Source organism: Ctenopharyngodon idella, chromosome 3 (genome assembly GCF_019924925.1).
Source record: "Ctenopharyngodon idella isolate HZGC_01 chromosome 3, HZGC01, whole genome shotgun sequence".
Lineage (NCBI taxonomy): Eukaryota > Metazoa > Chordata > Actinopteri > Cypriniformes > Xenocyprididae > Ctenopharyngodon > Ctenopharyngodon idella.
This window is the reverse complement of record NC_067222.1, coordinates 43,182,803-43,209,281: the sequence shown is the minus strand read 5'-3', so window position 1 is coordinate 43,209,281 and position 26,479 is coordinate 43,182,803. Positions and strand designations below refer to the sequence as shown.

The 26,479-nt window shown below is 39.1% G+C and overlaps 1 protein-coding gene across 4 annotated transcripts in view; it reads right to left on the bottom strand.

The window, feature by feature from the left end:
* Positions 1-2,460: 2,460 nt before the first annotated feature.
* The window catches only part of LOC127509107 (caskin-2), a 67,032-nt gene continuing 43,013 nt past the window's right edge, over positions 2,461-26,479 (bottom strand). Inside the window, exons 7-22 of one of the 4 annotated variants that reach the window (XM_051887590.1) lie at positions 24,737-24,867; positions 21,784-21,892; positions 20,333-20,441; positions 17,495-17,589; positions 16,364-16,481; positions 15,145-15,330; positions 13,125-13,202; positions 12,554-12,693; positions 11,681-11,744; positions 10,931-11,025; positions 10,618-10,728; positions 10,410-10,511; positions 10,182-10,317; positions 5,724-7,373; positions 4,468-4,717; positions 2,461-4,309 (exon numbers count right to left, since the gene is read on the bottom strand). In XM_051887590.1, coding sequence (XP_051743550.1) covers positions 4,213-4,309; positions 4,468-4,717; positions 5,724-7,373; positions 10,182-10,317; positions 10,410-10,511; positions 10,618-10,728; positions 10,931-11,025; positions 11,681-11,744; positions 12,554-12,693; positions 13,125-13,202; positions 15,145-15,330; positions 16,364-16,481; positions 17,495-17,589; positions 20,333-20,441; positions 21,784-21,892; positions 24,737-24,867 — 3,471 coding nt within the window. In that variant the 3' untranslated portion in view covers positions 2,461-4,212. Of the gene's footprint in view, positions 4,310-4,467; positions 4,718-5,723; positions 7,374-10,181; positions 10,321-10,409; positions 10,512-10,617; positions 10,729-10,930; positions 11,026-11,680; positions 11,745-12,553; positions 12,694-13,124; positions 13,203-15,144; positions 15,331-16,363; positions 16,482-17,494; positions 17,590-20,332; positions 20,442-21,783; positions 21,893-24,736; positions 24,868-26,479 lie in introns of all 4 variants that reach the window. The other 3 variants (XM_051887589.1, XM_051887591.1, XM_051887592.1) reach the window with 3 other exon arrangements.

The following is a 26,479-nucleotide window of genomic DNA, read 5'->3' as shown; positions in this document are numbered from 1 at the left end:
TGGGTCCACTTCTGGTGCCAGCAGCCTAAATTTCTGTGAAGATCTGTTCTCTGATGTGGCTGGCAATGGGGGGCGGTTCCAAGGCTGTAGCGTTCGGTTGGATGGGCATCGGCGTTGCAGAGTACAGAGTGAAAGGAGATCTAGCTTGGGGGAGAGTGTTAGAAGGAAGAAAGGCCGGGGCCGCTTGTGAAGGCAACCTCACGCTTGGGTCGGCCCCTGGAACCTGGTTTCTCTTCGGTTTATTTGGTCCTGATCAAAATTGAGTGACCCGATGGCATAAACTGTGCTAGTGATTTAGCGACTGAAAGCGACGCGAAATTCAACCAGGGACAGATAACGAGAAGAATTTGAGATGTGCTCTTGTGGTGTTGGACAGTGGGAGCTGGCCGGGACTGAACCTGCGGCGCGGCTTGCTGAGGGCCTTCTGCGGCTGCCTGACATCTATTGTCTATTCTCTATGGTAGGAATGATTGAATGGGCCAGAGTAGAAAAAGACGCGGAACGAGATCACGGATATTTCACCCGTGGTGGCGAGGGTAGGCCTTGGCGTGCGAGCTGAACGTGGTATGCCAGCTACAAGGAGCAGCGCGTTAGTTTTAAAACGGCAAATCACTTGTGCAGAAAAACTGTTTAAAATGTGTATTCCCTCCGATCAAATTGAGTATTACAATGACATAAACAGTGCTCGTGGTTTAGCGACTGAAAGCGATACAAAATTCAAACAGGGACAGAAAACGAGAAGAATTTGAGCTGTGCTCTTACGGGTTTGAGTCGACGGGGGTGGAGAGCGAGGGCTGGCTGACTGAATCTACAGCGCGGCTTACTAAAGGCCTGCTGCGGCGACCACTGGACACTGGAGAAAGGCCCATTCCTAGCGGGAAGATGGCGGCATTGCCCGAGATGTGAGCTTGGTGCTCAACGGGCCTTATAGTCCATTTCTCTATAGCAGGAATGATTGAGTGGGCTGGAATGGAAAAAGACGCGGAGGAGGATCGCGGATATTTCGCCCCGGCGTGCGGAAACCCGTTTGTTTGGGCTGACGCTTGCGAGATAACATTGAGATTCTCCTCCGGATGCGGTGTTACGCACCGTGTTACGGTGTTAGCGAATGCTCCGTAGGCCAGAGGATTGGTGGCAAATATTCCTCGAGGAAAGATTCTTCATCGGACGAAAAGAACTCGATTTCTGATATGTTAGGAACGAAGGGTGGGGCCAGATGCTGAAAAAAAGTGTCGAGGAGCATTGGTGAGTCAGCTACATATTTATAGGCCTCCTCTTATGCTAATTGGGTAGATCATTTGAACGTTGCTCCTCCTGAACTTTGTTAATAAAAGATCATTTTTATTTCAAATCCAAAAGTCTCTGTACATTCCAGGTGAAAAAAAAGTGCACTAATATACACTTATAATCTTAAGAACATCTAAGTGTACTCAACTGTGCTATTTTGAGTCACCGTGGATATGAACTAAAATGTGCTTTTAACCATCTCTGTATTAAAAAAATGTATTTAGTTACCACTTGTAGTACACTTGAACCCATCTTTCATACACTTTTAAATATACTCATCAGACATAGAAAATATACTTATGAATTATTTAAAATATAAGAATTATATATGATAATTAAAGCTGCAAGCAGTGATGAAAGGGCCCTCGCACCCGGGCTGTGAACAGTAGACGACGTGCATGTAAGCGAGTAATTACAGGAGAATTGCAGCAAAGTCATTTCAAAGTGCCAAACTTCCTTCTGCCAACAGGTGGCGCTTTGACTGTAACTGAATATTGCCATGTTGATGTCTTCAGGCCAGGTCTATTATCAAACATCAAACTTTGTCAGGCTGCCACGGACACGCCCTTCGCTGAAAACTCTAGATCTACGCAATTTAATGTTGCAAAAGCCTTTAGATTAGACTGACCAAATATGATGTTGATCTGATTAAAGCTCTAGGAGGAGTTTGTTAAAGTACAACGCCTGGAAATGGCAAAAAAAAATTCAAAATATCTCACTTCCTGTTGGGTTTTCAGAGTTTGCACCCAGGGATATACTTGACTACATAGTACTGCGCACGGCATCATCAAAATACACCACTGAGCATGCATGTTGCAACTTCCTCTACATGTTGGCTTGTCGCAATTCTCTGATTGGTGGAGATTTCTATGCAGAATCATGGGTAATGTAGTTTTTTCACCAGGTATTCCACCATCAAACACAATTTAAATAAAGATGATTAAGCTGATGGCTTCAACAAAGGCATATACCATCGATTAACATCCTCGTAGCTCACAGAAGGTCTGTCTTTAAAGGTTGGCATTCAGAGTCAATTCCCTTCGAAAGGGATTTTCTTTAGTGTGGACTTTGTTCCAATTATTAAAAAACTTACAAACAGCTGGTGCAACCCTACCACTGGAACTAGACAAATCAGACAGGTTTCTATTTTGCAATGTAAAAAAAAAAAAAAAATGAACAAAACAGCTAAATCATTTAATAGAAAATGTTAACAAATTAGAACAAAGACAGGCTTGGTACTGAACAACCATATCAGTGTGGTATGTTTATCTAATCAAAAACATCACTAGTATATAGCATTAACATAAGTAAGGTCATTCATACCAAGGACTAAAACTATAATAACCATATTCGCATCCACAACAGCGGACGATAACATTCTGTTTACTGCAGTTATGTATTCTACCCTTTAAAATTCTCAAGCTCTTTAAAGTCGGGTGGATTCTGATTGGCTATTAGTGTTTTTATCGTTCATCAGCTGGAAAACAAAAAACGTTCTGAAAGTGATTCCAACAATATCGTTCCTCTGTGTTGTTATCATTATAGCTGTGGTCACTATTCTCATAGAATTGGAACGATAATTTAAAGATAATTTATAGTTATAGTCCTTGGTGTGAACGGGCCTTAAAAAAGCAATTCTAAAACTTGGTTAAATGTTAAAACGGCCTTCAGTTAAACAAATACCATTAATTACATCTTGGTTAATTGGGAGACAGAACCCGAATGCAACATCCATTTAGACGTATGGCACACAAGAACTGTGTGGAAATATTTCACATCAGATACATCATGTCAAATTATGTGCAACTTCAGGGGAAATGCCACTGGGTTAACTTTCATTAGTTTAGCTGCAAGATAAGTCTGTTAGCATTAGCGTTATCCAACATTTGAATAAAAATATACATATACTTTGGTAAAACAAACAGGTTTGCTTCCCAATCAAATATACCTTTAGTGTACAATATACATATTTTGATAAAGTTTAAATACTATTTGGACTAATATAAGTTTAAAGATGTTCAAAAATAGTTCAAGGTAACTTAAACCTGAATTGCTTGCTGTACATTGATCCTGTTCTAGTTACATAAGGCAGTGTTACTGTTTTCATTTCAACATGTTCCCTTTAAAACCACACTTTCATACAAAAATAAATGTCAGTCATGTATTTTAACCTGCAATTCAAATCTGCAATGTCATTAAGAAAAAAATAATACAAGCACCAAACCTTCCAAAGGCTAGGAAATGGATACCTGCTTTACTTGCTGAAATGGATAAAAGACACATGTGCTTCTTACAAAACAAGATTTTTTAGAAAAGTATAGTAATATTAAAGGAACAGTTCACTCAAAAAATTAAAATTCTGTAATTTTGTCTTGACAGCACGTTGATATTCATAAAGGCTGCATAAAATGTATTCAAAATGTTATGCTTTTGTGTTACACAGAATTGTCACTTTGTGGTGAACTGTCTCTTTAGTCTTTCTAGAAATGTTTTGATCAGTGTAGTGTTTTGAAATGTATATTGGTTAGGAATGATTCTCCTAAGTGCATTTCTTCTGTCTGGGTCCATCATAAAAAGTCCATTGGGGTCACACTTAATCAAGTCCACAGTTCAGCCCCAAAAAGACTAACAACAGGACAAAATGCAAAACACAAAAACAATTATATGCTGGTTGATTAGACAATGGAATATAAACAAACAAGTACAAATGACACGTAGACTGACATTAGTCAGGAGGCTGTGGTCCAAAAATGTCTGTGTGGTCTTTGAAAATGGAGGATCCCACTTTTGTGTTCAAGAGTTCTTCTCTGCTCTCCATCTGAAATATAAGGCAGAAGAAACCATGCTTCTATATGTAGATCTCTACCGTCCTGTTTCTGGGCCATCACAAAAAAAAAACCCAAACAGCTCCATTGAGGAGAATTTTTAATCCAGCATAGCATCCAACTGATCGGCCAGGTCATCAAACATGTTCCCAATGTCATCCAGAATGTTCCCTGCAGACTTCACTATGTGAGAAGTGCTAAAAGAGATGCAACAGAATGTTTAATTAGGAGTGATAAATTAGTAACAATTAAAGGGAAATTTAAAAAACATGAAAGGAATAGTTTCAAAAATCCCCCCATCATTTTTGTAGACTAATTCCTTTAAGTGTGAAAGCTGGTGAAAAGTGTCTCTCACCCCACGTTGTTGTTCTCAAGAGTTAGTTTTCTCTCCACAGCCTTCAGTGCTTCCTCCAGGGATGAGCTGGTCTTCTCCAGCTTCTGATGCTTCAGTGTTGACCCTTGACCACCTTCCACCAGAGCCTGGGGCCTTCCTGAAATCACACTTTGACTTGTGTTCTCTGCTGAGGGGGAGTATGGCACTGGAGACTGAGGTGCTGCAAAGGCAACACTCTGTACAACACTGAGAGTGACACTGGAGCCAACAGCTGCAGACAGAACAAGAATCACAGAATAAATGCAAGAGTTACAGTCCTCTGCATATATTGTAACTTACTAGCAAAGGGTTGCTACGATTAGCTTTAACCATTTATAAAATCTGAGCAGTATATAGCTTTGTCCAAATTAAGAGGCTGCATCCTTTAAAGGCTGAATGTATCGCAGCAGCACAATGAAGACCTTTGCAGCCTAGCCTATTCCAAGATTCATTGCGCGCCAGTGACAACAGGATGTTTTTGACAGAAAATACACTTAAATGTAAGTATTGGGTTTCAACTTACTTGAATATATAATGATACAAAAGTGGTTCAAATGTTGACATATCTTACTAAGATGCGATTTTATATAGTTTCTACTCTTTATTATGTACATAATTGGACCAAGTTGAACATATTTAGACAAGTTGTGAACCCTGTTTTGTTTTCAGACAGTTGAATATAACTTTCAAAAAAGTTTAGTACAGATGTTACTGCTGCTCGTCACAGCCACTAGGCGACAAGAGCAACGCTCCATTGGCTAGACCAGGGTTCCTCAAATCGCTGCCCTGCAGAGTTTAGCTCAAATCCTGATCAAACCTACCTCACCTACCAGTGACTCTGAAGACCTTGATTAGCTTGTTCAGGTGCTTTTGATTAAGGTTGGAGCTAAACTTTGAGGAAACCTGGGCTTGACCATCCCATTTAACAATGCTTGGTTCGAACTTCATGGACTTATAAGGTGTGGCCTTTGAAGTTTGCGTCCTTTGTAGGATGCAGCCTCTGAATATGGACACAGCTTTTGTCAAGGACTTCTGGGAACAACTAATAAATCAAATGACTTGCTTTAAAAAACAATCTTAACCATTTAGATGAACCTATTTGCTAAATCTAGTAAATGAATAATTAATTAAAAAAATTATTTTTTTTTTGAGGTCAATCAATTTTAGCAAGTTATCAACACTTCCCATGTAACAGCAATATCAAGCCAACTGAATTTATTTGTATTTGTAGGCTGTACCTGTTACAGGAGCAGGATGGGGTTTAGAGGTGTGCCGTGTTGAATTCAGGGGGCTGGGAGGTTTCGGGGCAAGAGGTGGAGGTGCTTTCATTGGTTTGGCTGGAAGATCTACACATGGCAGACTCATATCTGTTTCACTGATGCGGAGCTTCACCGTGTCCTGAGTCTCTAAAACAGGTGTGCCATCTGCACTGCTGTCGGACGCTGTGTATGGCTGCTCTTTCTCCTTTGGCTTCTGCCGTCTCTTCACTGTGTCTGACTCTTTCAGGTTGAACTCTGGAACTTCAGGGGTTTTGGCTGGTTTGGCTTTTTCTGGAGACTCAGAAGTGGTCTCCACCTTGAGTGGCCCGCCAACTTTGGGCCTCTGTTTGATGGTGAGGTTGCCTTCCTCTGCAAAGGGGATGCACTCACTGGAGCTGTTCTGAGGCGAGGATGAGCTCTCCAGGCCAGAATCCTTCGTCCCATCATCCTCCTCTGAGTCAGACTTTGTTGCTCTATCAGTATCTGCTTTGGCGGATACTGGGTTGGGTTCACTCTGACTCAGAGGTCTGCGCTTGCACCCTTCGTTGGTGCTAGAGACAGCCACTGTGGTTTCCTGAAGGATCTCCCCTGTAGGCACAGGTAGGACTGTTTCTAATGCAGCAGCGATGCACTTTACTTTCCCAGGGCTGCCACTCTCAACTCCTCCAGAAGCTGGCGCTGGAGTGTCAGAGACAGTTTCGACACTAGTGCTGCTGCTGCTGACGGAGCTAAGACGTTTAGGTGGTGGCGGAGGAGGCCCTTTACGCCGAGCCCTAATGGCGAAAGAGTGGCTTCGGCCAACAGACTGCTCAGGGGCGGACTGAAGACGCGCCAGCTGGCCCCGGGTATGCTTGCGGCTCAGTGTGGCATATGAAGGCATGGCTATGCTGGCTAGCTGAGCTGCTTCATCATCATCCTCTTCGTCTGGTTCACCGTCCGACAAAGCATACCGGGACAGACTCTGCGTGCGCTTCTTGGTCACGCTAGGAGAGCGACGGTCAAGCGTGACACTGTTATATTGTGCACGAGGATAATTGAGGCTTTTATGAGCAGGAGAACCTTGCGGAGAAGGAGCAGAGCCCAGTTTGGGTTTGGCAGGCACCGCTGGGTATTTAAAGCCTGCGGACGCACTGAATGGCAGTTGCTGTGGTAGCTGAGGACGTGGGACCTGGTCACGGCCTTCTGGAATGTTGCGCTCTTTACCAGGACTGCTGTCTGGGCTCGTTAAACTCTCTCGGGACTGGCTGTAAGGGGTCGTGGCTGAAGTGGAGGAGGGAGTGCTGGGGGGCTCCTGAGAGCGGCCGGAGCCTCGAGAGCGTGTGTCAATGCTCTCCTGACTGGAGGACATGCCCACTGCATTCTTGATGGCCAGTCCTTCCTGACAGCCACTGTATTGGGAGGACATGGCACTCTGGAGCTCAGTGCTCAGCTCACTGTCCTGGAAAGTCATCATCTTGGGTGTGTGGGGTGAGGGGAGGTCGCCACTGTCAGGGGGCGGCTCGATAGTGACTAGGTCCAGGGCAGCAGGGGTTCTGCGCCGCAGTGTGCCCTGCCCTGATTCCGCCAGCAGAAGTGCCTTATGAACATCACACAACTTCTTGACCGCAAGCATCATCTTCTTCTGATGGCCTGTCAGAGACACACACACTTACTGTACATGTCACACATAACCTTAATACAACAGGATAAACTTCACAGGATATATATATATACATACATATATATATATATATATTAGGGATGTGCCCGAAGCCGAATACCATATTCAGAAAGGAAATGACGTGTACTACGGAGCCCCTAAAGGGAATACACATGAGATGGGAGGAAAAAATATATTTCTTTCTATATATATGCTTTCTCTCGCAAATATATAGTTGGGTAATTATAATGTAAATAATTTGCCAGCATCAGGAAGCTGCTGTTAATATGCGGAGTATTGAAATCGCTTTTGAATGCGCGCACGCTTTTACTTTCACTTTCGAGATTCGCAATCACACGTGCTGTGTGCATACTAGGGACCGTCAGTACTTATTACACATTTCACAAGATTAGATATTAGTCAGTGACACTCAGGAACTGCAAACCATTCACCATTGTCCTATCAGCCATCTCTTCTTACTCTCTTTACGTGGTAAGTGAAATCTGTTGTACTACAAAGTAACAGGCTCTTGCTAGCAAACGACAAACCATGTCCCTTTCGGGGCTCCGTAGATTGTGTTTTTTTTTTTTCAATAGTATTCGGCCACACCCCTAATATAAATATATATATATATATATATATATATATAACTCAGCAAGTTTTCTCTCAACAAGTAATCTGTCTACATCGAAGGTGAGGATGCTGTGTTTCCCTACATAATCTCAGAGCATATTTGATGCTGATAATCAGTCATATGAAACAGGATTTTGGACCAATCGGATTTAAATGTGTGCAGGTCAAACTAGTATGTCGCTGCAGGAATAAAAAAAAAACACAAGAAAATGCCCTTGTCAAGGTCATGGCCAGTGAGAATAAAAACTGGAAGAGCTACCCAGCCGGCCTGACCTTCAACAATAACAAATGTGGTTGAAATAATGTAAGTTGTTGTTTCAACATCGACAAAAATGTTTAATGCTAAAGTTAACAAAATACTTATGAGTGTTGAAAGTTCAACAATATCTGCACGGAAACGGACACTGAAATGCCACCGCAATATCAATATTGATTTGATGTGCAAAATCGAAACAAATTTCAACAGTGATTCAAACTTGATCCATGACGATCAGTTGACTACACTGACACTATTGGATGAAAGGAAAACTTGAACTGAATTGAGCTGAATAATGACACTATTGTTTTCTGCAGAGCTGCTTTACAGCAGAATTGAACTTGTTTCATAATGAATGAACTTTACACAGTTATTGAACTGAATTGAGCTGAATAATGACACTTTTATCTTGCTAAAGCTAATATACTGCAGAATATGAATCTGTCTCATATTTGATGAAGTTTGCATAATTAATTTTGTTACTTTCTTGTAAAGCACAGCATAACAAGAAGATGCAATTTTAATATTCCCTGTTATTTCTAGATTTTCTTTGACTTTGCTAACCCTGTATATAACAACAAACACCACAATGGACTTTAGTTCTTGTTTAACCCCTTAAGCCCTGAGGGTATTTTCAGAGTTTTTGTTTCTGAGTGACACACAAAAAAGTAAAGACTTGTAACTTTAAATTAAATTTAGACATTCTCATGCTGAGAAACTGCAAATAAACAGCAAAAAAAAAAAAAAAAAAAGTGGAAAAAAGGGAAAATTTACATATCTTTCTAATTTAAAATGGAATATCTCATGAAGAAAATAAGGTAGTGGGTTCATTCTTTTTTGGTGATGTTTCTCAATATGTGAGCTGTATCTGGATCAAATTTCATGGCGATCCCATAAAGAAATCAAAAGTTACAGCATTTGGAACCTTTTTAGCATTTGGTAGCCTTTTTGTTTATCCATTGGCACCCCCTGATGGGCATTTTTAAAATCGCTGTTTCATGTGGAGTAACTCGTGATCGGCTTATTGGATTATATTGATCTTAGACTCATTTCAATCGGGAGAATCCACTGTAAGTAATGATGTGCCATTCTCTACAATCTATACATGTTTCATGAAGTTATAAGCTAAAATGCCAAGTGATAGCTACATTTTAGTTTTAGTGTGCCTGTGGGGTTTTATGTCATAATTGCCTGAGCAATATTTCATGATTGGCTTACTGGATTATGCCAATGTCATTTTAATCTTGAGACTCTTCTGTAAATAATGATGTCCAATTTTCTAGAATCAGAGCATGTTTCTTGATGTTACGAGCGAAAACGTGACATAAGTGCTGCATCGGTTTATTATTTACATATGGGTCTTGCGGGGCTTTACGTAAGAAAACTCACTCAAGTTTAGTCAAAGCCCAAAACAATTATACTTGTTGTATTCTACTCCATGAGACCTTTTAAATGACATATAACACATGATTATCTGAGCTGTATGATGCTTTTGACACACTGGAGTACATAGTACAAATTTTTTTTTCACTAAATTATTTATTTATTTATTTTTTCCAGCAAATAACTCAGCAGTACTTAGGAGTTAATCAAATTGCTACAATCATTGTAAAGTTCGACTCTAAGCTTTCAAATGACATCTATTTTGTGATTATCTAGGCAGGAGTTTTGAAAAATATGATTATTAATTTTTTTATAGCTAGGTGGTGCCCGCGGGTGATAACTCAGCACACGTTAATGCGTTAAAAAGTTGGATGCATTAAAAAGCTGAATTTCTAAGCTTTAAATGATACCTATTTTGTGTTATTCATGTCAGTGGTTGCTTAGTAATCTGTTTATGAATTTTTTCACGAGGGGTGCTGTCCCACCGGCGGGAAACTTCGGGCTTAAGGGGTTAAGTTAAGCTCACCTAGTTTGGTGATGCCAATCTCTTGTAAATCTTCCCACGTGAGATCTCGGACAATGTTTATCGAGTCATAGCCATTCTCCGAGAGTTTCTTATGATACTGAGGCAGGCCAATGGCACTCAGCCACTCTCCAAGATCCTGCTAAGAGAAGAGATGTGACTGTGAGTGAACTGAAGATAACACAATAGACACACATGTATGCATACAAGCTATAAAGTACAATGACTTACTGGTATGTACTCTGGGAGCCATTCTGGAATGCTGAGGTTGCCGATCTCCAGGGAAATCTTCTTACGGTGACCTGGTTTAGTCACACCAATAGCTGTGAGATCCTGAAAAAGAGACATAATACTCAGTCAATAATAAAACCTTCCTGTGGCAATGAGAATGAACGGCATATCTCTTTAAAGCAACCCAGAACTGGCGCTCTGATCGTACCTCTGGGGTCATTCTGCTGATTGTAGGCACATCATAGCCAGCATTGAGGAAGTTTGAGGTGTACTGCTCCAGCTGAAACTCACTCAGCCACTGATAGATTGCCTCTGCATCCTGACAGCGATAAAGACATGACATGAAGGTAGCAAACATGATGCCTGATTGAACTGCTGTTATATGACGCTTTTAATAAAACACTTTTTTCTTAATTCTGCTGAGTACAAAACCAGTTGCAGAGCAAGCTGTAGAATGCTGCACCATTTATTTATTTTTTATTTGCCAAATAAAAATATGTTCAGGTTGGTGGTTTTCTGACCTTGCCCTCTAGCAGCTGTTGAGGACGCACAAACTGCTGAGAGAAACCCTGCTCTCCAGCCCTCTGCGTGGGCAGCACAGGTCTACGAGGAACTCCTTCAAAAAAACAACATGCATACATACTTAATATATAATATATACACACGGATTCACCTAACAGTGTTTTCAATGTCTTTGAATCAGCTGGTGTTTTTATGATTTTTAGTGGATGTATGACCTCAGTTCTCCTCAAGTTCATACAGGTGTCCTAGCAGAGAAACTTAAGCCCTATTCGGATAGACAATTAAAATAGACAATCTTCGCAGTTTCTACGATTTGGCTCTATTTATTAATTTTATAATTTTATTTTTTCGTTGGATACCAATCCATATTGAAATAAAAAGAAAACATGCAGAAGATTGGTGTGTAAACGCTAGTTTAGGTAGGACAAAAAACACATGAGAAGAAGCATTAGTATAATACAACATCTGCAATCATCAGCAATTCAACTTGTAAAAAGTGTTTACGTCCTTGTAGAACTCGTAATTTCAACTTGTAAGCTGGGACTTCTCTGAGAGCTCCTACTTGTACTTCATGATCACTGAACCACCTGACCGCTGCAGATTCATTTTGGGATTAAAAATCACAAAGTACTCCTGTAAAACAGGGATTTCTCTAACGTCCTCTGGGGAAACTAGTCCCATCCGAATAGGGCTAAGTGTGCAATCTGTATACACATGCACACAGTAAACCTGTCACAGTAGCTCATTACCTGTAGGTGCGTCAGGATGTTTGTTATGGTCTGGCTGTAGTAAATCCACAGCAGAGGGTGCCGTCTGCGTAAAATGACAGAAAATGTCAGAAGAAACACATAGAAACAACAAGCATACGTCTAAAGCTAAAAAGGTTTGTTAACAAAAAAAAAAAAGAGGAACTACAATTACTCTAATGACAGGCCTATAATGCGTTCATAGCCAGTAGCAATGTTTACTGTCAGAGTTCCCATAATTTTTCACCAATTAATTTCCATGACCTTTCCAATAATTTGTGATAGCTGGATGTCAGGTATGAAAGTACAAGGTTGGTCACAGGTTAATTTGTGTCATGTGTTTTTAATTGGCCATGTAAGAGCTGACTTTTTTGTGTTCATTATAGTGTGAAGAAGAGTCATGGCTTTCGAAATGTTACAACGTGGAAATTTTACAAAATGGATGTATTTTGGAGTTGTGATGTGCCGACTTCTGAATCCTTGGAATTAATGAATTTCATTATAGTTATGTTTACAAAGAAAAAAACACTTATTCTTTACACTGGAACAAAACATTTTACCTGCTAAAATAGCAGCATTAGCACTTTCAGATGAACACCAAAATGTTTCCTTTTTATTTGCTCTATCAAAATTAAGACATTTCACTATCACTCACTACCTCTAAAAGCAACTGCCCTTAGACCATGACTCAATACTTCATAAAGATTTAATCTTCACATCATCTATAGAATTAGAATTAGTGAGTAGAATTAGAATTTACTACAGAATACACCTGGAAATCCCATTTTTCCTGGTATTTGTAACTGTGAGATGCTGTCTTCCTCTCAAAGCATCATGCCTGTGACTGAACAGAGTGCTCTCTGAGTGGGCGGTTACCTTGCTGGTGTCAGGGTTGGTGGTGTGTTGGTGTTGTTGTGGTCCAGAGGGGGCGCTGTTGCTTTCTGTGCTCTGGCCACTGCCTGCGCTGCGGGTGCTGCCCACACTGCCAGTGCTGCCCACACTGTTCCTGTCCCCCGCTGTGAGAGAGACGGAGGCGTTAGTCCAATGTGTAATTGCAATCATAACATGCCCGTGGTTATGGCATCACAGCGGCCGTCTGCACTGCCATGCCAGTGTGCCACTCCACAGCCGTAAGGACACCGTACCCACTGGATTTCTACTCAAGCAGCAGGCAGGATGGGGGTGGGGGTAGCAGGGCAAAGCCACAGGCATGTGGTGATGGGGTTTACAGACGACAGCACACAACCTACGTTCTGCTACAGGAGCAGGAGAGTTCACAGTACGCTAACAGGGAATTGGCATCTTGAGACGGACACACCAACTGGGTCTGTGTGGCGTCCGACAGGCCAGCCAATCAGAGGGTCTGTCTGCAGCAGGGAGGGGGTGACAGCCAGTAGGGGGCACAGGGGAGGAGCGTTTCAGAGGAGGGGAGTGCAACAGTTCTTACCAGTGCAGGAGTTCCGCAAAACCCACACGTCCTCCATGCTGGGGCTTATGTGCTGGGACAGACTGCCGGGAGGCCCACCTAGCGGACACAAACACCTTTTGGGCCAGTCTACTTGGGGGGGGGGATGAGGGTGTGTGTCCCAAATCAGGGGCCTCAGATGTGTGTGTGCCACTGTATAGTGTTTATGCAAAGATAGTATTTGTACTATATCAGTCGTGCAGAAGAACCACGAGAAAACGTATTGAGAACGTCTTACCAGTTAGAGCTGGGTGGTATGACGTTATGTGCAACGAAAATGATAGACGTTTCAACAAGCTGAGATTTTGATACACCATTTATACTGCTGTAGGTATTTTTGTGCAGCTTTTAGTGGGCAGCACTTTTCGGGACTTTTTTTTATTTATAAGTGAGAGCAACGGGAAACACAAGATGTATGCGCAACATGAGCAACATTAATATTGCATTCAAAGTTATGTGTATATCGGTCATTTCACGAGTTCACGCTCACACATAATCAGATAGAATAAAGTAGAATGTGTATTTGGCGTGCTGTCTAAGGAGAGGGCTCCAAGCTCGGAATTTTGGCCCGAACCCAAAGTACTCCCCCCGTATCTCTGGTTAGGATAGTAACCAGGCGAGTGTGAGGAGACGGGGTGGTGGAGGGATGCAGAAAACTGTCGAAGAACGTAGGTGAGCCGGCTATCATGTATATATATATATATATATATAGGCCTTATCTCTTGCTGATTGGTTAGGCAATTTGAACATGTTCCTCCCAAACCTTGTTAATAAAACATAATTTTACAACGTAGTATGTGGCTAATCCAATTAGAACTATCTGATTTAGTTGTACTGTTTTGAGTCTTTTGTTTTTAACTCAAGTGTTACATAATGTGAGACTATCAGTCATTAATTATGAAACTAATCCTTTGGTTTGTAAACTTAAGTTACATATTAAAATGAGAAGAAGATGATGCATATGATGCATTTTAATGTTTTCCTTTAGTGTGTAATGTATCTGTTTATGCATGTATAAGATCTGCACAGTTACAAAGCTCAGTCTCCCACAAAGTGATTTACTCTAATAGTGAACACTGATCCAGAACTGCCTAAAACGCTTTGATCGAAGTTTAGATAATAGTTACGCAAACGTCCACATCATAATCTTAAATATTAACAAAATGCCCACCCAAAGGCATAAGCAAAGAAAGAAGGTGAGGCTTCAGTGAATTGTAGTGTTGCATGTCGTTGTGACGCTGTGTTTGGATGCGAAAGCAAAACCCCTTTGTTTGGCCTTCCGACAATGGATGAAATTAGGAATCAGAGGTTAAGATTTATTCATAACAGCTGGATTATTAAACTGGATTATTAAAGAAATACAAAATAAATCATTACTGTGATATAATAACCACCCCTCATAATAACTCATAATAACCACCCCTATTACCAGCCATGGAACCGGTATTAGGAATGTAATGACATGCCAGTATAAATATTTAAAGCTGCACAATGAAAGTTTTTTTTTTTTTGTATTAAGAATTAAAAAGTAACGTGAATAGCATGTGCATTAAAAATCGGCAGTCTAAAAACTGCATTCTGGATTCCGATCACAAGTGGACGAATACAGGTGTAAACAGTTGTAAAAATGTTTGAGCTTGTCCACTTTCAGCCACTTCCAGAGGTACTCGAAAATGCATTCAACCAGATTGCTTTCGTATATTAGCCGCTCATGTGGTCAAATGCATTTTAACAGTCACAAAAGATCATTAGTATTCATATGACGCATGTAGCACTCCCACAAAAGTGATGTAGAGTGTAACAAAATAAGCGGAGAGTGTCTCAATGAAATACGAATATAAATGGCCACAGGAGAGGCATTTGAAATGCATATTAATACCAGGTGGAAACAGTATGTCTCGGCTCAACACTAGTGATTGATCACTGAAAACGCATCTTAATACCGGATGGAAACAGGGCCTTAGTGAAAAAGCACCCTTAGAGGTGGGCGCGAGTGTTATACCTGGGTTGGTGCTCAGACCGTTGGCATGAGGGAGGACCAGGTGTTGGTTAGGGGTGTACAGAGTGTAGGAGTCATTGGTTTGAGGGGCCCCGCCCCCACTCAGACTCAAGCTGGGACTGAGGGCGGACCTGGAGAGCAGCTGCTGCCTCTGGGTGGGCAGAGAGGCGTGTCGTAACAGGGTGCCCCCTACAGGACAACACACACATGACAGGAGCAGAGGGTTAAGGCAAGCGGATGGAGGTTAGAGATGGACATTGGCTGCGTCTGAAAGCTTAGGCTGCTGCTTGTTTAGGCAATGACTTTGCAGGCAGTGTGTGCGAATGAAGGTACCACATTTCGGACGGACTTCTGAGGCAGCGTAGCGGTTTAATGATCAACAAATAAACAGAGCGAGCTTTGGTGATAACAAAGCGAAGATTTAGTAGTTAATTACTACAATATTAATTTCCTGCTAGAAATGACATCAAAAGTGGAAAAAAAACGGAACATTTACACACAAAGCTGCAACTTTCAGATGTCATCTTTATTTTTTAGCTCAACTGTCAATGAATGGGACGCACAGGATTATGGGATGTCAAAGGCAGCGAAGGATATATCTATGCTCCCTTCAAAAAACAGGATGTGACACAATCACTGGATTTGGACATGCCTTCTTGCTGTCCTACTTCCTATGGAAGCTTGTTTCCGCCACGGAATAAAACAATTTAAAAGATAATTGCAACTTTTTAGCTCACAATTCTGACTTTTTTTCTCACAATAAGCCGAATTCTTGTGAATTGTAATATAAAGTTGCAATTGTTTGTTGTAAAGTCAGAATAGGAAGATATAAACTCGCAATTCGGACTGTATAACACACGATTGCGAATATATATTACACAATTCTGAGAAAAAAAGACAAAATTGTGAGATAAAAATTTTATGGCGGAAACAAGCTTCCCTAACTTGCGTATGCTGCCTGTGAAGACAGCGTTTTTCAGCTTTCAGACGCAGCCATTTATTACATGGGAATCAGCGGGATGGAAGAAAGAGACACGCCTAGGTTGTAGGAGTTACATCTGTCAGCATGTTATTGATTCAGGACCGCAAACACTGTTATTTGTGGGGTTATTGGCTGTAATAAAATCCCTAAAATGAAAATATATAGTGACCACAGGCTGTGAAGCTCCAAAAAATTAGAGTCAAGAAGGACAACCAATCATAATTCAGGTTATGATTGTACCTGAGCGTCGATTGATGACCTCAACTATGGAGGGAGGGAAGTAGCCGATTCGGTCTGTTCCTCTCTGGGTGTCGTGAATGTGGCCCTTCCAGCGTCCGTCCACGTGCTGCTCTATCACCTGCCAATCATAACACAGCAGAACACATTGACGTCACAGTGACTCATCTGTACTGTCTGCAAACGCAATCCAGCAGTTTTTCACGTCCTTGACAGCCAGTCAAAACAGAGGAGGAGGTTGGGAGTTCAGAGACAATGCATGATTTGAAATCTTTTGAAAGTTAGATAACATGACCCCAGCCACCCACCCTAAGTAAACACACATCAAGCATACAATAGCTGCGGGCCCAACAACATTACAGCAGCTCACGAAATACATCTCTAAACCCTCCAGTAAACGAACCTTAGACTGTTCTTATTTTCTGCCCACCATTTCCTGTGAAACAATGCTGTGTGAAAATCTGAGTTGGTCTGAGTTCACAAATAAACACTTGTGAGTTTATCTTTAGCACGTTTTAAGAACCAAGGCGATGACTAGAAAGAGACATTTAAACTTGGTGGAAGGAAGAAGAGAGAGAAAAATCTGGCCTCCTGACAGAGTTCAAGTCAGAAATTTCTTCTGAAATGCTAGTTCAAGAGACTTGCTAAGCGTTTGCTAATGCACTTAAGACAAGCAAACACACGTAATCTCAATTCAAACACCAACGCAATCTTATTACTAAATGACAACGATTCAGCTCTATTAAACCTTTGACAAGTACGATCACAGCGAACACTCAGATCAGCGTTGGCGCTGCTGCTGAGCCAGAGAGAGCAGTTAGGTTCACAAACAGTCTTTTCAACCACACAGAATCAGAATTATTACTGGGATAAAAGTATAGTTTGGATAAAACACTGATGTCAAGGTTAGTGATCAAAATAGAGTAAATCACCTTTGAAAATAACTTGTCACGTCAAATAAAGATGGTATGAATTACACCATTACAAGTGACTGTTAAAAAATGTATTTGTCATTGAATCATTAATTAAAGAGATTCATTCAGAAATGCTGATTCATCCAGTAATGAAACAAGTGAAGTCTTTTTTGAGTATATATATATATATATATATATGAAGTCATGCGAGCAGCCGTACCGTGATGACGTCACCGGCGCGTATAGTGAGGGCCGTGGGGTCGTGAAGATTCCAGAAGTCTTTCAGAGCTCTGACCTGAAGAACTCCTGTAGCTTCTGAAAACACACACACACACACACACACACACACATACACACGTATCTGTGTTAATACAAAACACCAGAAAATCACATAGTTCAAAAGTGTAATAGTTTAAAATTTAAACAGAAATAAAATCTTACTAATTTATAACTATATACTGTATAGAATTTTAAAATGTATATTTACTTTTTTAACTTATACTTTTAGGTACATTTATAATTTTTTGTATTAATTTTTAAGCACATTTTCCCATTATATTAAGTTTTTTTTTTGTGCTTTCATTAATGTTTTTTTTTGTTTGTTTTTGCTTGTATTTACAGCTTTCATTAATGAGAATTTCTGTTCAATAATCATAAAAATGCAAATGCAAAAAACTTAATGTTCCTAAAAATAGTTTAGTGAGATCCCGCCATTTGGACATCTCAGCGTGTCATTTCTGTGATTTTATTCCAGTGGAAGGAATGTGCTGACACACAGACACACGGCAGGCTCGCTGAATCAATAATTTACACTCAGAGGTTTTGGGAAGCGACATTGCCCACATAGATCAGCTCTGGTTAAAGCAGACGGGCCTGTCTCTGTGCTCTTTATGATAAGAGCTGTCTGTTTACTGTCTGAGTTCAAAGGCTGCACAGAGATGACACAAACAAAACAAGTATCTCATATAAACATTCACTTCAAATATTTATTTATATTCACTGGTAAAAAACGGAAATACATACTGCAGATGTTACAGAACACATGCAGATCACACGTCAGAAACTTTAATGTCCAGGACACACATCACACTGACTTACATGTAGTGTGTTTACAAGGACTAAGAGCTTCTAGTGTGGGCCAAGTCTGTTTGACGCTAGACTTGTTCATTTGGAAGTTAGGTAAACCTTGCATTCAACAAGTTACATTCTGAAATGTGTCAGTACACAATTCTTAAAACAACCCAAGCCAGCAATGAACTCAGGCCTACAAAGGCCGCTATGGTGGGCATTACTGTAAACTAGTCTGCTTCTGTGGTCAGTTTTCTCTTTCAGGTCAAATTGGAGAAACTGTTTGAAGAGAATCTTGATGGGCTAGTTAATTGACATTAGTTAAAGGTGCAGTATGTAATATTGACAGCTAGTGGTTGAAATTGGTACTAAGTTCAAATTCAAAATTTTGGAGAGTTGTTTCCCCCGCCTCAGACTCACAAGTTTCCGCGTCATAACAACTATGTTTGTGACATCTGGGGCTGAGGCTACCTAATTAATAACATTAGATTTAACGGCACAGACATTTGGAGGAAACTATCGCCCCCTTGAGGTCTGTTACTGTGCTTATGTACTTGTGCAAAGTATGCTTCTGGTCTAACAGATTTTAAACATTTGAAATGACAGACATCTAGAAAAATCATCAGAAAGTATTTCACTACAAAATAAATGAGTAAAGACAACAAAATTGAGTTATATTTATGTACCAGCAGAAGGGGCATATTATTCATATTATTTTGTGAATAGGTCATTTTGTTTTCTTGAAATCACAACATTAAACTTGCAGTTAAAGACACTACCAGAAAACAATGTTAATTTTATGTTAAATGGGCCTATTTAATGTAATAATCTATAAACTTAGGCAAAAAACTCATCCTACAAAACCATTTTGAAATTGGACATTGAGTTACCATGGAAATGGTACTTAAAAGCTTGTTAGTGAGCTCCTCCCCCTAGTGGGCGGTGTTAAATAGCAAATATTACAAAATTCACTGCACTATTTTATTATCAAATCTTTTAATATTTCATATTTGGCGACTGTTTTGTGATAGAAGTGATATTTTGACAGAAATGTATTAATCCGTGACAGGAAAACACATTAAAAAAATTCAATGGAATGTTATTATAGTTATTATAGCTAATGTTGTTATAGCGCCTAAACAAAATCTCACATTTGTGATATCAACCTTAAATTTAGTACAAACCTTGGTTAGACATATGGATTTGATTTTATAGTAATTTTAGAGTAAATATTTCTTGTAAAATATATATTTTGTATAAAAAAAATTATATTTTCTTTACAGTAAACTTTAATTTTTTGAACATTTTTAATGTTTTACTTCAGCAATAATCTGCGGAGTGTCTTTAAGAAGAGACCAACCCTAGGTCTGTATTGCAAAGCATTCCTGAATTACAACTAGAGATTTTTGCAGTTTAGAAGTTTTGCATTTTTACGTCAATGCTCAAAAAGGGCACTGAAAATTAACAAGTTAATGCCATGTCTATAAAAAAAAAAAAAAATAAATAAGTAAGAGTACTGAGCAGAAGGCTGCATATGGCCAAAGTAACATCACTGTCTCCCATCAGCATTACAGTTTAACCCCGATACAAGTGTTAACGTATGACGTCAGTACTTGAGGGCGGACCCTGTCTTATGTTTCATAGGAGGCCCTAGAGATTTGTAGTATTCATCTGCACACAAACACACACAGGAGATGTCTTTTGTCTCTTTCATGCACTCAAAACTCCCCAGAGAAAGCAGCAGGTTATATAATCCTGAGTTTAAACAGCTGCTTACTAAATGGCAGCTCAAACGTCTCCCATAACCCCTTACAAACCAAAGAAGGGCCGTTTCCAAACACACACACACAAACTTCACACATTCAAATGCATTATGAGCACAAACACACTCCACATACACACTGTTAGACACAAATACACACACTACAGTTCACAAAACAGCATAAGGACAGCACTGCTGTCTTAAAATAAATGTCAGATTGCATCTCACCTCGTAAGAGCTGCTTGATGTCTTTGCTGGCATGACATGCAGTGAACTGGTTGACGATATCCAGGGCTGTTTGATTGTAAGTGTTGCGGATATTCACATCAATCCCAGCCTGCCATTATAAAAAACAAACATTAGGCCAGTTAAACGCTGTCTGTCGATTAGCAGAAGAGCACTGGCCGGTGGAAAAATCGATCTACAGAAATACACAGGAAAAAACATTACAGATACTGCACAGGTAAGTGCTAGGCCTTGTGAAGGGCATGTCTGCAGATCAGTTTATACTATGAGAAAATGTGCTTACACTGTGCTAACAAACATATGTGGGAGCCTTACGATAAGTTTAAGCAAGGACAACAAAAATATGGAAGACGAATCATTAGCATGTGAGCGATAAGACTGAGAGAGAATAAGTAAGTAATGTATGTCAAATAAAATGAAAAAGTGGACACATTATTTAAAGTAGTCCAAAGTCACTCCAAAGGGAGTTATTCGTTATATCAGTGCGCGCTGTTTCTGAACTCCCCGAAACGCCTCCATTGTAGTCTTGAGTTTTCTTCTGTTAAAGTACACATCACAATATTCCTCATTTAAATATTCCCGCCCAACGCATACACAAAATAATACGTAGTGGGTTGACATGAAAAGGAGTGTGATATTTCCTAAACACGCGCAAAGATGTTGACCAATCCAACAAACTGATCCAACCAATCAGAGCACAATGTGCTTTTCAGAAGGAGGGGCTTCATAGAGACAGGAACTAAACAGAGTGATACTGACAGACTGGGAAGAGATGAGCTGCAACAATGTCAAATATGGGAAAATGTGAACATTCAAGCATGAAAACCTGTTCTAGTAGAGCCCAAAAACAAAATCAGTCTGATTTGCTGCTCAAGAAACATTTCTTATTATTATCAAGTTGTGCTGCTTCATATTTTTGTGGAACCCGTAATACGTTCAGGATTCTTTGATAAATAAAAAGTTCAAGCTTTTTGTAACATTGTAAAGGTCAAAAAAAGAAAAAAAAAAAACTTTTGAAGAGTAGTGTAATATAAATATAAAATATTCATTTAAATATAATTATAAACCTAAATATAAATGTACATTTTAAACCCACCAGTAAATCTTACAGTTAACATGAAACAGTCACTACAACAATGTGATGTACTTCCAAGGGAAACAGATTATTCAGTGAAAACAAAAGTAATAGTGAGACTTGATTTATCTTCCTTTTGTGTTTATTGCTCTTGAAACAATATTCTCAAAAAGAAGCATATGAGGGGATGTTACTAAGAAAAGTTCAGAAATGAAGATTGTGCATAAAAAGTTACTTTGGGGAATATGGCGCAGTGATTAAAAAGCTTAAATTAAAAATACACACAGAAAACACTTAATGTCAGAAAGGATGCCAGCCCCTGCATTAAACACATTAGGGGAAAAAAGGATGAACTTACATCTAGGAGTAGCCGCACTACCTCTGTCTTCCCATAGAGGGAAGCCTCATGGAGCGCTGTGCCAGCTTTAGTGGTTCTGTTGATGTCAATACCCGCTTTCAGAAGAAGCCTGAAGACAGAGAGATGGAAACTGAATGAATGGACTGGCGGCACTATCCTACTATTACTCCAAAGAGAGGAGACAACATCCTCTTTAGCACTCTGTGTTATATTTACATACTGAAGAGCCTATAATACACACAGACTTGTGGAATTTACACACACACACACATCAGGCAGAATCAGAGACGCTCATCTGTCGGAATGCTGGATGGAATTTCAGTGTTGCACTGGGAATGCTGGGCATTAGGGGGATCTGTTAGCGTGACAGCCGTAGAAAGCACACACACAGGTATGTCATGACCAAGCAAACTAAAAATGAACCACACTGCACAAAATTACATCCTATTTTAATTTTTGCCATTGTGCCATTATTTTCATGATAATTAAGCACAAATTCCCCTCCAAATTATCATTACTGTAATATATAAAGATTTTTTTGGGGTGATTTTCATTACAGTCTTATTACTTTGATACAACATTTTACTTAAATTAGAATAAATGAAGTGCAATATAATAAACATTGCCTTGATATTATATAAAATATATACTTTACAATTTAAAAACTTATAAAATATTTTTTACAATACAAAATGAGAATGTGTATGGAAGCCCATTTCCCCCACATTTTCTGTTACGCCAGAAAAAAATGTGATTTACTAAATCATGATTTATGACAGAAAAGGACAGAATTATAACATAAAATGTCAAAATTATGAGATACTAAGTCATATTTTTTAAGATAAAAGGTCATAATTATAAAAGAAAAAAAAAATGTAAATATGACAAAAGTTGAAATTGACAAAAAACACAAAATTTTCACTTTTAATGTCATAATTTAAACGATTTATGTCATAATTATGATTTACCAAAGGCTTTCCCAATTAGTAATGAGAATTTTGCAGGTAAATGTGTTTGTCATGAAAATAATGTTACAATGCAAAAAATCATATAGATCCTAAAACAGCCTTCGTTTAATTTGGCACAATGTAATATATTATTTATTTTATTTGATTTTGGTGTTTCGTGTGAATCATCCCCATAGGCGTCTCTCAAAACTGTAAATCTCTCTGATATGATGATAAAGAGTTGATACAGGAAGTGCTGTGTGTCTTCGAAAATAAGAGTGATGAGTCACAGCAGTGTTCAATCCACTCACAAGCACACTCATCTCAAACAGATCACACATAGAGGAGATCACACATATTTAGAGAGACTGGGACACTCCTCTCCCTCAGGATGATCTTGCGGGAGAACATGAGTCAGAGAGACAGACAGAACACTGACTGTCAGCTGGCACTAGGACTTTCCCAGTCTCATCCTCTGCTGTGTGGGTACAGTGTCTGGATGGCACAGTGGGTGTGTGTTTGATCTCAAATCACAAAAATCTACACAACTATAGTCAAAGAATATGTCATATTTAATGAATAGTACTGACTAGCCCACTAGAAATTATTTCAAACTTTTTGTTAAATATAATCCAATGATCCGTAAACATGTTGTGAAGCATGGTAAGTGTGTTACGAAGCTTGACGTAAGCGTGTTGTGAAGCAAGATATAAGTTATATAATTAATATATATGACATAAGTGTGCTGCAAAGCATGATATAAATGTGATGCAGAGAAACACATAAGCGTGTTGTAAAGCCTGTTGTGAAGCGTGATTTAAGTGTGTTGCGAAGCATCATGCAAGTATGCTGAGAAGTGCGTTGTGAAGCATGTTGTGGTATAACGTGTTGTCAAATAAACGTGTTGTGAAGCATCACATCAGCATGCTAAGAAGCGTTTTTGTGAAGCATCATGTAAGAGTTTTGTGATGCTGGTACCAAAGCGTGACTTGAGAAGCGTGACGTGAAGCATGTTGTGACATAAGCACTTTGTAAAGAGCCACATAAGTGGGTACAGAAGCTTGACGTAGGTGTGTTGTAAAGCGTGACGTAAGTGTGTTGTGAAGCATGATATAAGCGTGTTGTAACGTGTGACGTGTTGTGAAGCATGTTATAAGCATGTTGTAATGCATGATGTATGTGTGTTGTGAAACATGATATAAGCGTGTTGTATTGCGTAACGTGTGTTGCGAAGCATGATATAAGCATGTTGTAAAACATGATGTAAGCATTTTGTGAAACATGATAAGCGTGTTGTAATGCATGACGTAAGTGTCGTGAAACAAGACATAAGCATGTTGTAATGTGTGACGTAAGTGTGTTGTGAAGCACGATAAGCGTGTTGTAATGCGTGACGTGTGTTGTGAAGCATGATATAAGCATGTTTTCAAGCATGATGTATGTTGTAAAGCATGATATATGCGTGTTGTAATGTGTGAAGTGTGTTGTGAAGCATGATATAAGCATGTTGTACAGCATGAAGTAAGTATGTTGTGACGCATGATATAAGCATGTTGTAATGTGTGACGCAAGCGAAAACTTGTAGTTTTGCTGATAGCATTTATTTTTGATAAATGTATTATTAGTAAAAAAAAAAATGCAGTGCTTCATTATGCAGTGAATACTGAACTTAAGAATGTGTTTAGTTTGCTGTGTTAATTGTTTTGAGAGCAACTACATTCATTTGGAGAAATGTGTCAAATTGACTGAGAAAAACTGTAATACAGAATTCAACTAATGTTCAAAGGTGTGCATATCAGTTTTGAATGTGGCTGATCCCATTAGAATTTTTACAATATATCAGCCGTGTTTCTGTACTAACACTGAAATCAGCCAAGAATCAAATTCAGTATTGATGCATTAAACACACAGCAGCTCTCCAGAGAGACAGGACAGCCCGACACAGCTGAGACTTATGCCTACAGATGTGCTACACACACACACACTTGAGTTATTCAAAAGCTCACCAAATGACATCCTTGTGTCCGTTGCGCGCGGCGAGGTGTAGAGGAGTGTTACAGTTTGAGTCTGAAGCATCTTTCCGATCCCCCTCTAACAGAGACGCAACCATATTACTGCTCAACAACAGCTGAGCCACCTACAAAAGAGACAGAGATCAGTGGCATATTCCGCACCAGTGTTGTTATAGATGACTAAAACTATTAAAAATCATTAATTATTTTTATTGGTAAGAGAAACAAAGCTAAAATACAATAAAATATAAAAATTAGATGAAAAACCTAAAAAAAAAAAAGTCCTTACAAATGAGAAATGGTGCCTTGTTAACTAATTGAAATTAGTTTAAATTGGTGTACTAAATGACTAAAACTAAAACTGAAATGACTGAAATGAATTCATTAAAGCCAGATATATATATATATATAAAATATTATAATATGTTAAAAGCACATAACAAAATTACTCAAACTTTAAATTAAAATGAAACTTACAATACAATTCAAATATTAATAAACACTATAACAGTGTATAAATAATACTAAAATAACAATGTTTTACACTAAAAATATTTTATTGTATTTGATAAAATTACTTATTTACTCCATTAATATCACTATTTATTTACACATTTTGTACTCTTCTCAATTGGCCTTATTCCTAAAGCACAAGCAGAACAAATTCTTAAATGAAACCATTCTTACATAAAGTGTGGCATTAAAAAGAATAAATGGTAAGCAGGTAAGCTACAAACACTTTTGCTAACGCAATGTACACTGTGTCTGAAATCCAATACTTCCCTACTAAATAGTATGCGAAAAACAGTATGCCAAAACAGTAGCATGTCCGAATTCACAGTACTCATAAAAGATTTGGCGAAAAGTCGGATGACTTACTACTTTTGGCCAGAATCTGAAGTGCACATTCGATGGACACTTTGCTATTCCATGAGGCCACGGGAGAGGATTTATGAATGACAGTGAAGCGACGCAACTGATGTCGTAGGTCACGTGACAGTGACATCATGGCAGATATAGTATGCCCGAATTTCATTCATACTACACACATTTTTATCGGTCCTGAAGTAAATTTAAATTCAAATGTAGTACCTACTCAGATAGTAAGTGATTTCGGACGTAGCAGTAGAGTTTTTATGCTAAAACTCAATTAAGAGAAAAATGATTAAGACAAAAGTGTAGAAAACAACTGGAAAAGGTGGTAAAAAGAGAGAGAGAGAAAATGTGGTTATGAGAACACATATGCACACACACACACACAGAGAGAGGGCTCTTGGGAAGGTGGGTGTTGACTCTCAGGTGAGGATGAGCTCATGCTAATATGTCCCAGTGAACATTAACACCCAAAAACATCTGGGCCACAAACTAAGCTGAGTATCAGTCAAGCATCAGACTTGCACAGGGGATTGTGGGATAGTGTGTAGTGAAGCGGAGCATGCATGGAAAAACATGAAAAAAAAAAAAAAAAAAAAAAAAAAAAAAACAATATTTGGTAATTAAATTCTTCCATTTTATTTCAGTTTTCATTGAAAAAATGCAGAAATCAGTAATTATAAAGTTATAATTATTATGAAGTTACAAACAGTGAGACTGATTGTTTTGATTGTTATGAAATCAGTAATAAAGTTTGCATTTTTCTATCTATAATCGTGCACGATGACTTTATTGACCACGTATTGAAAGCAATCATAGATCATGCTGAAGACAGTCTCAGTGCTGCACATTTTAAAGGCACAC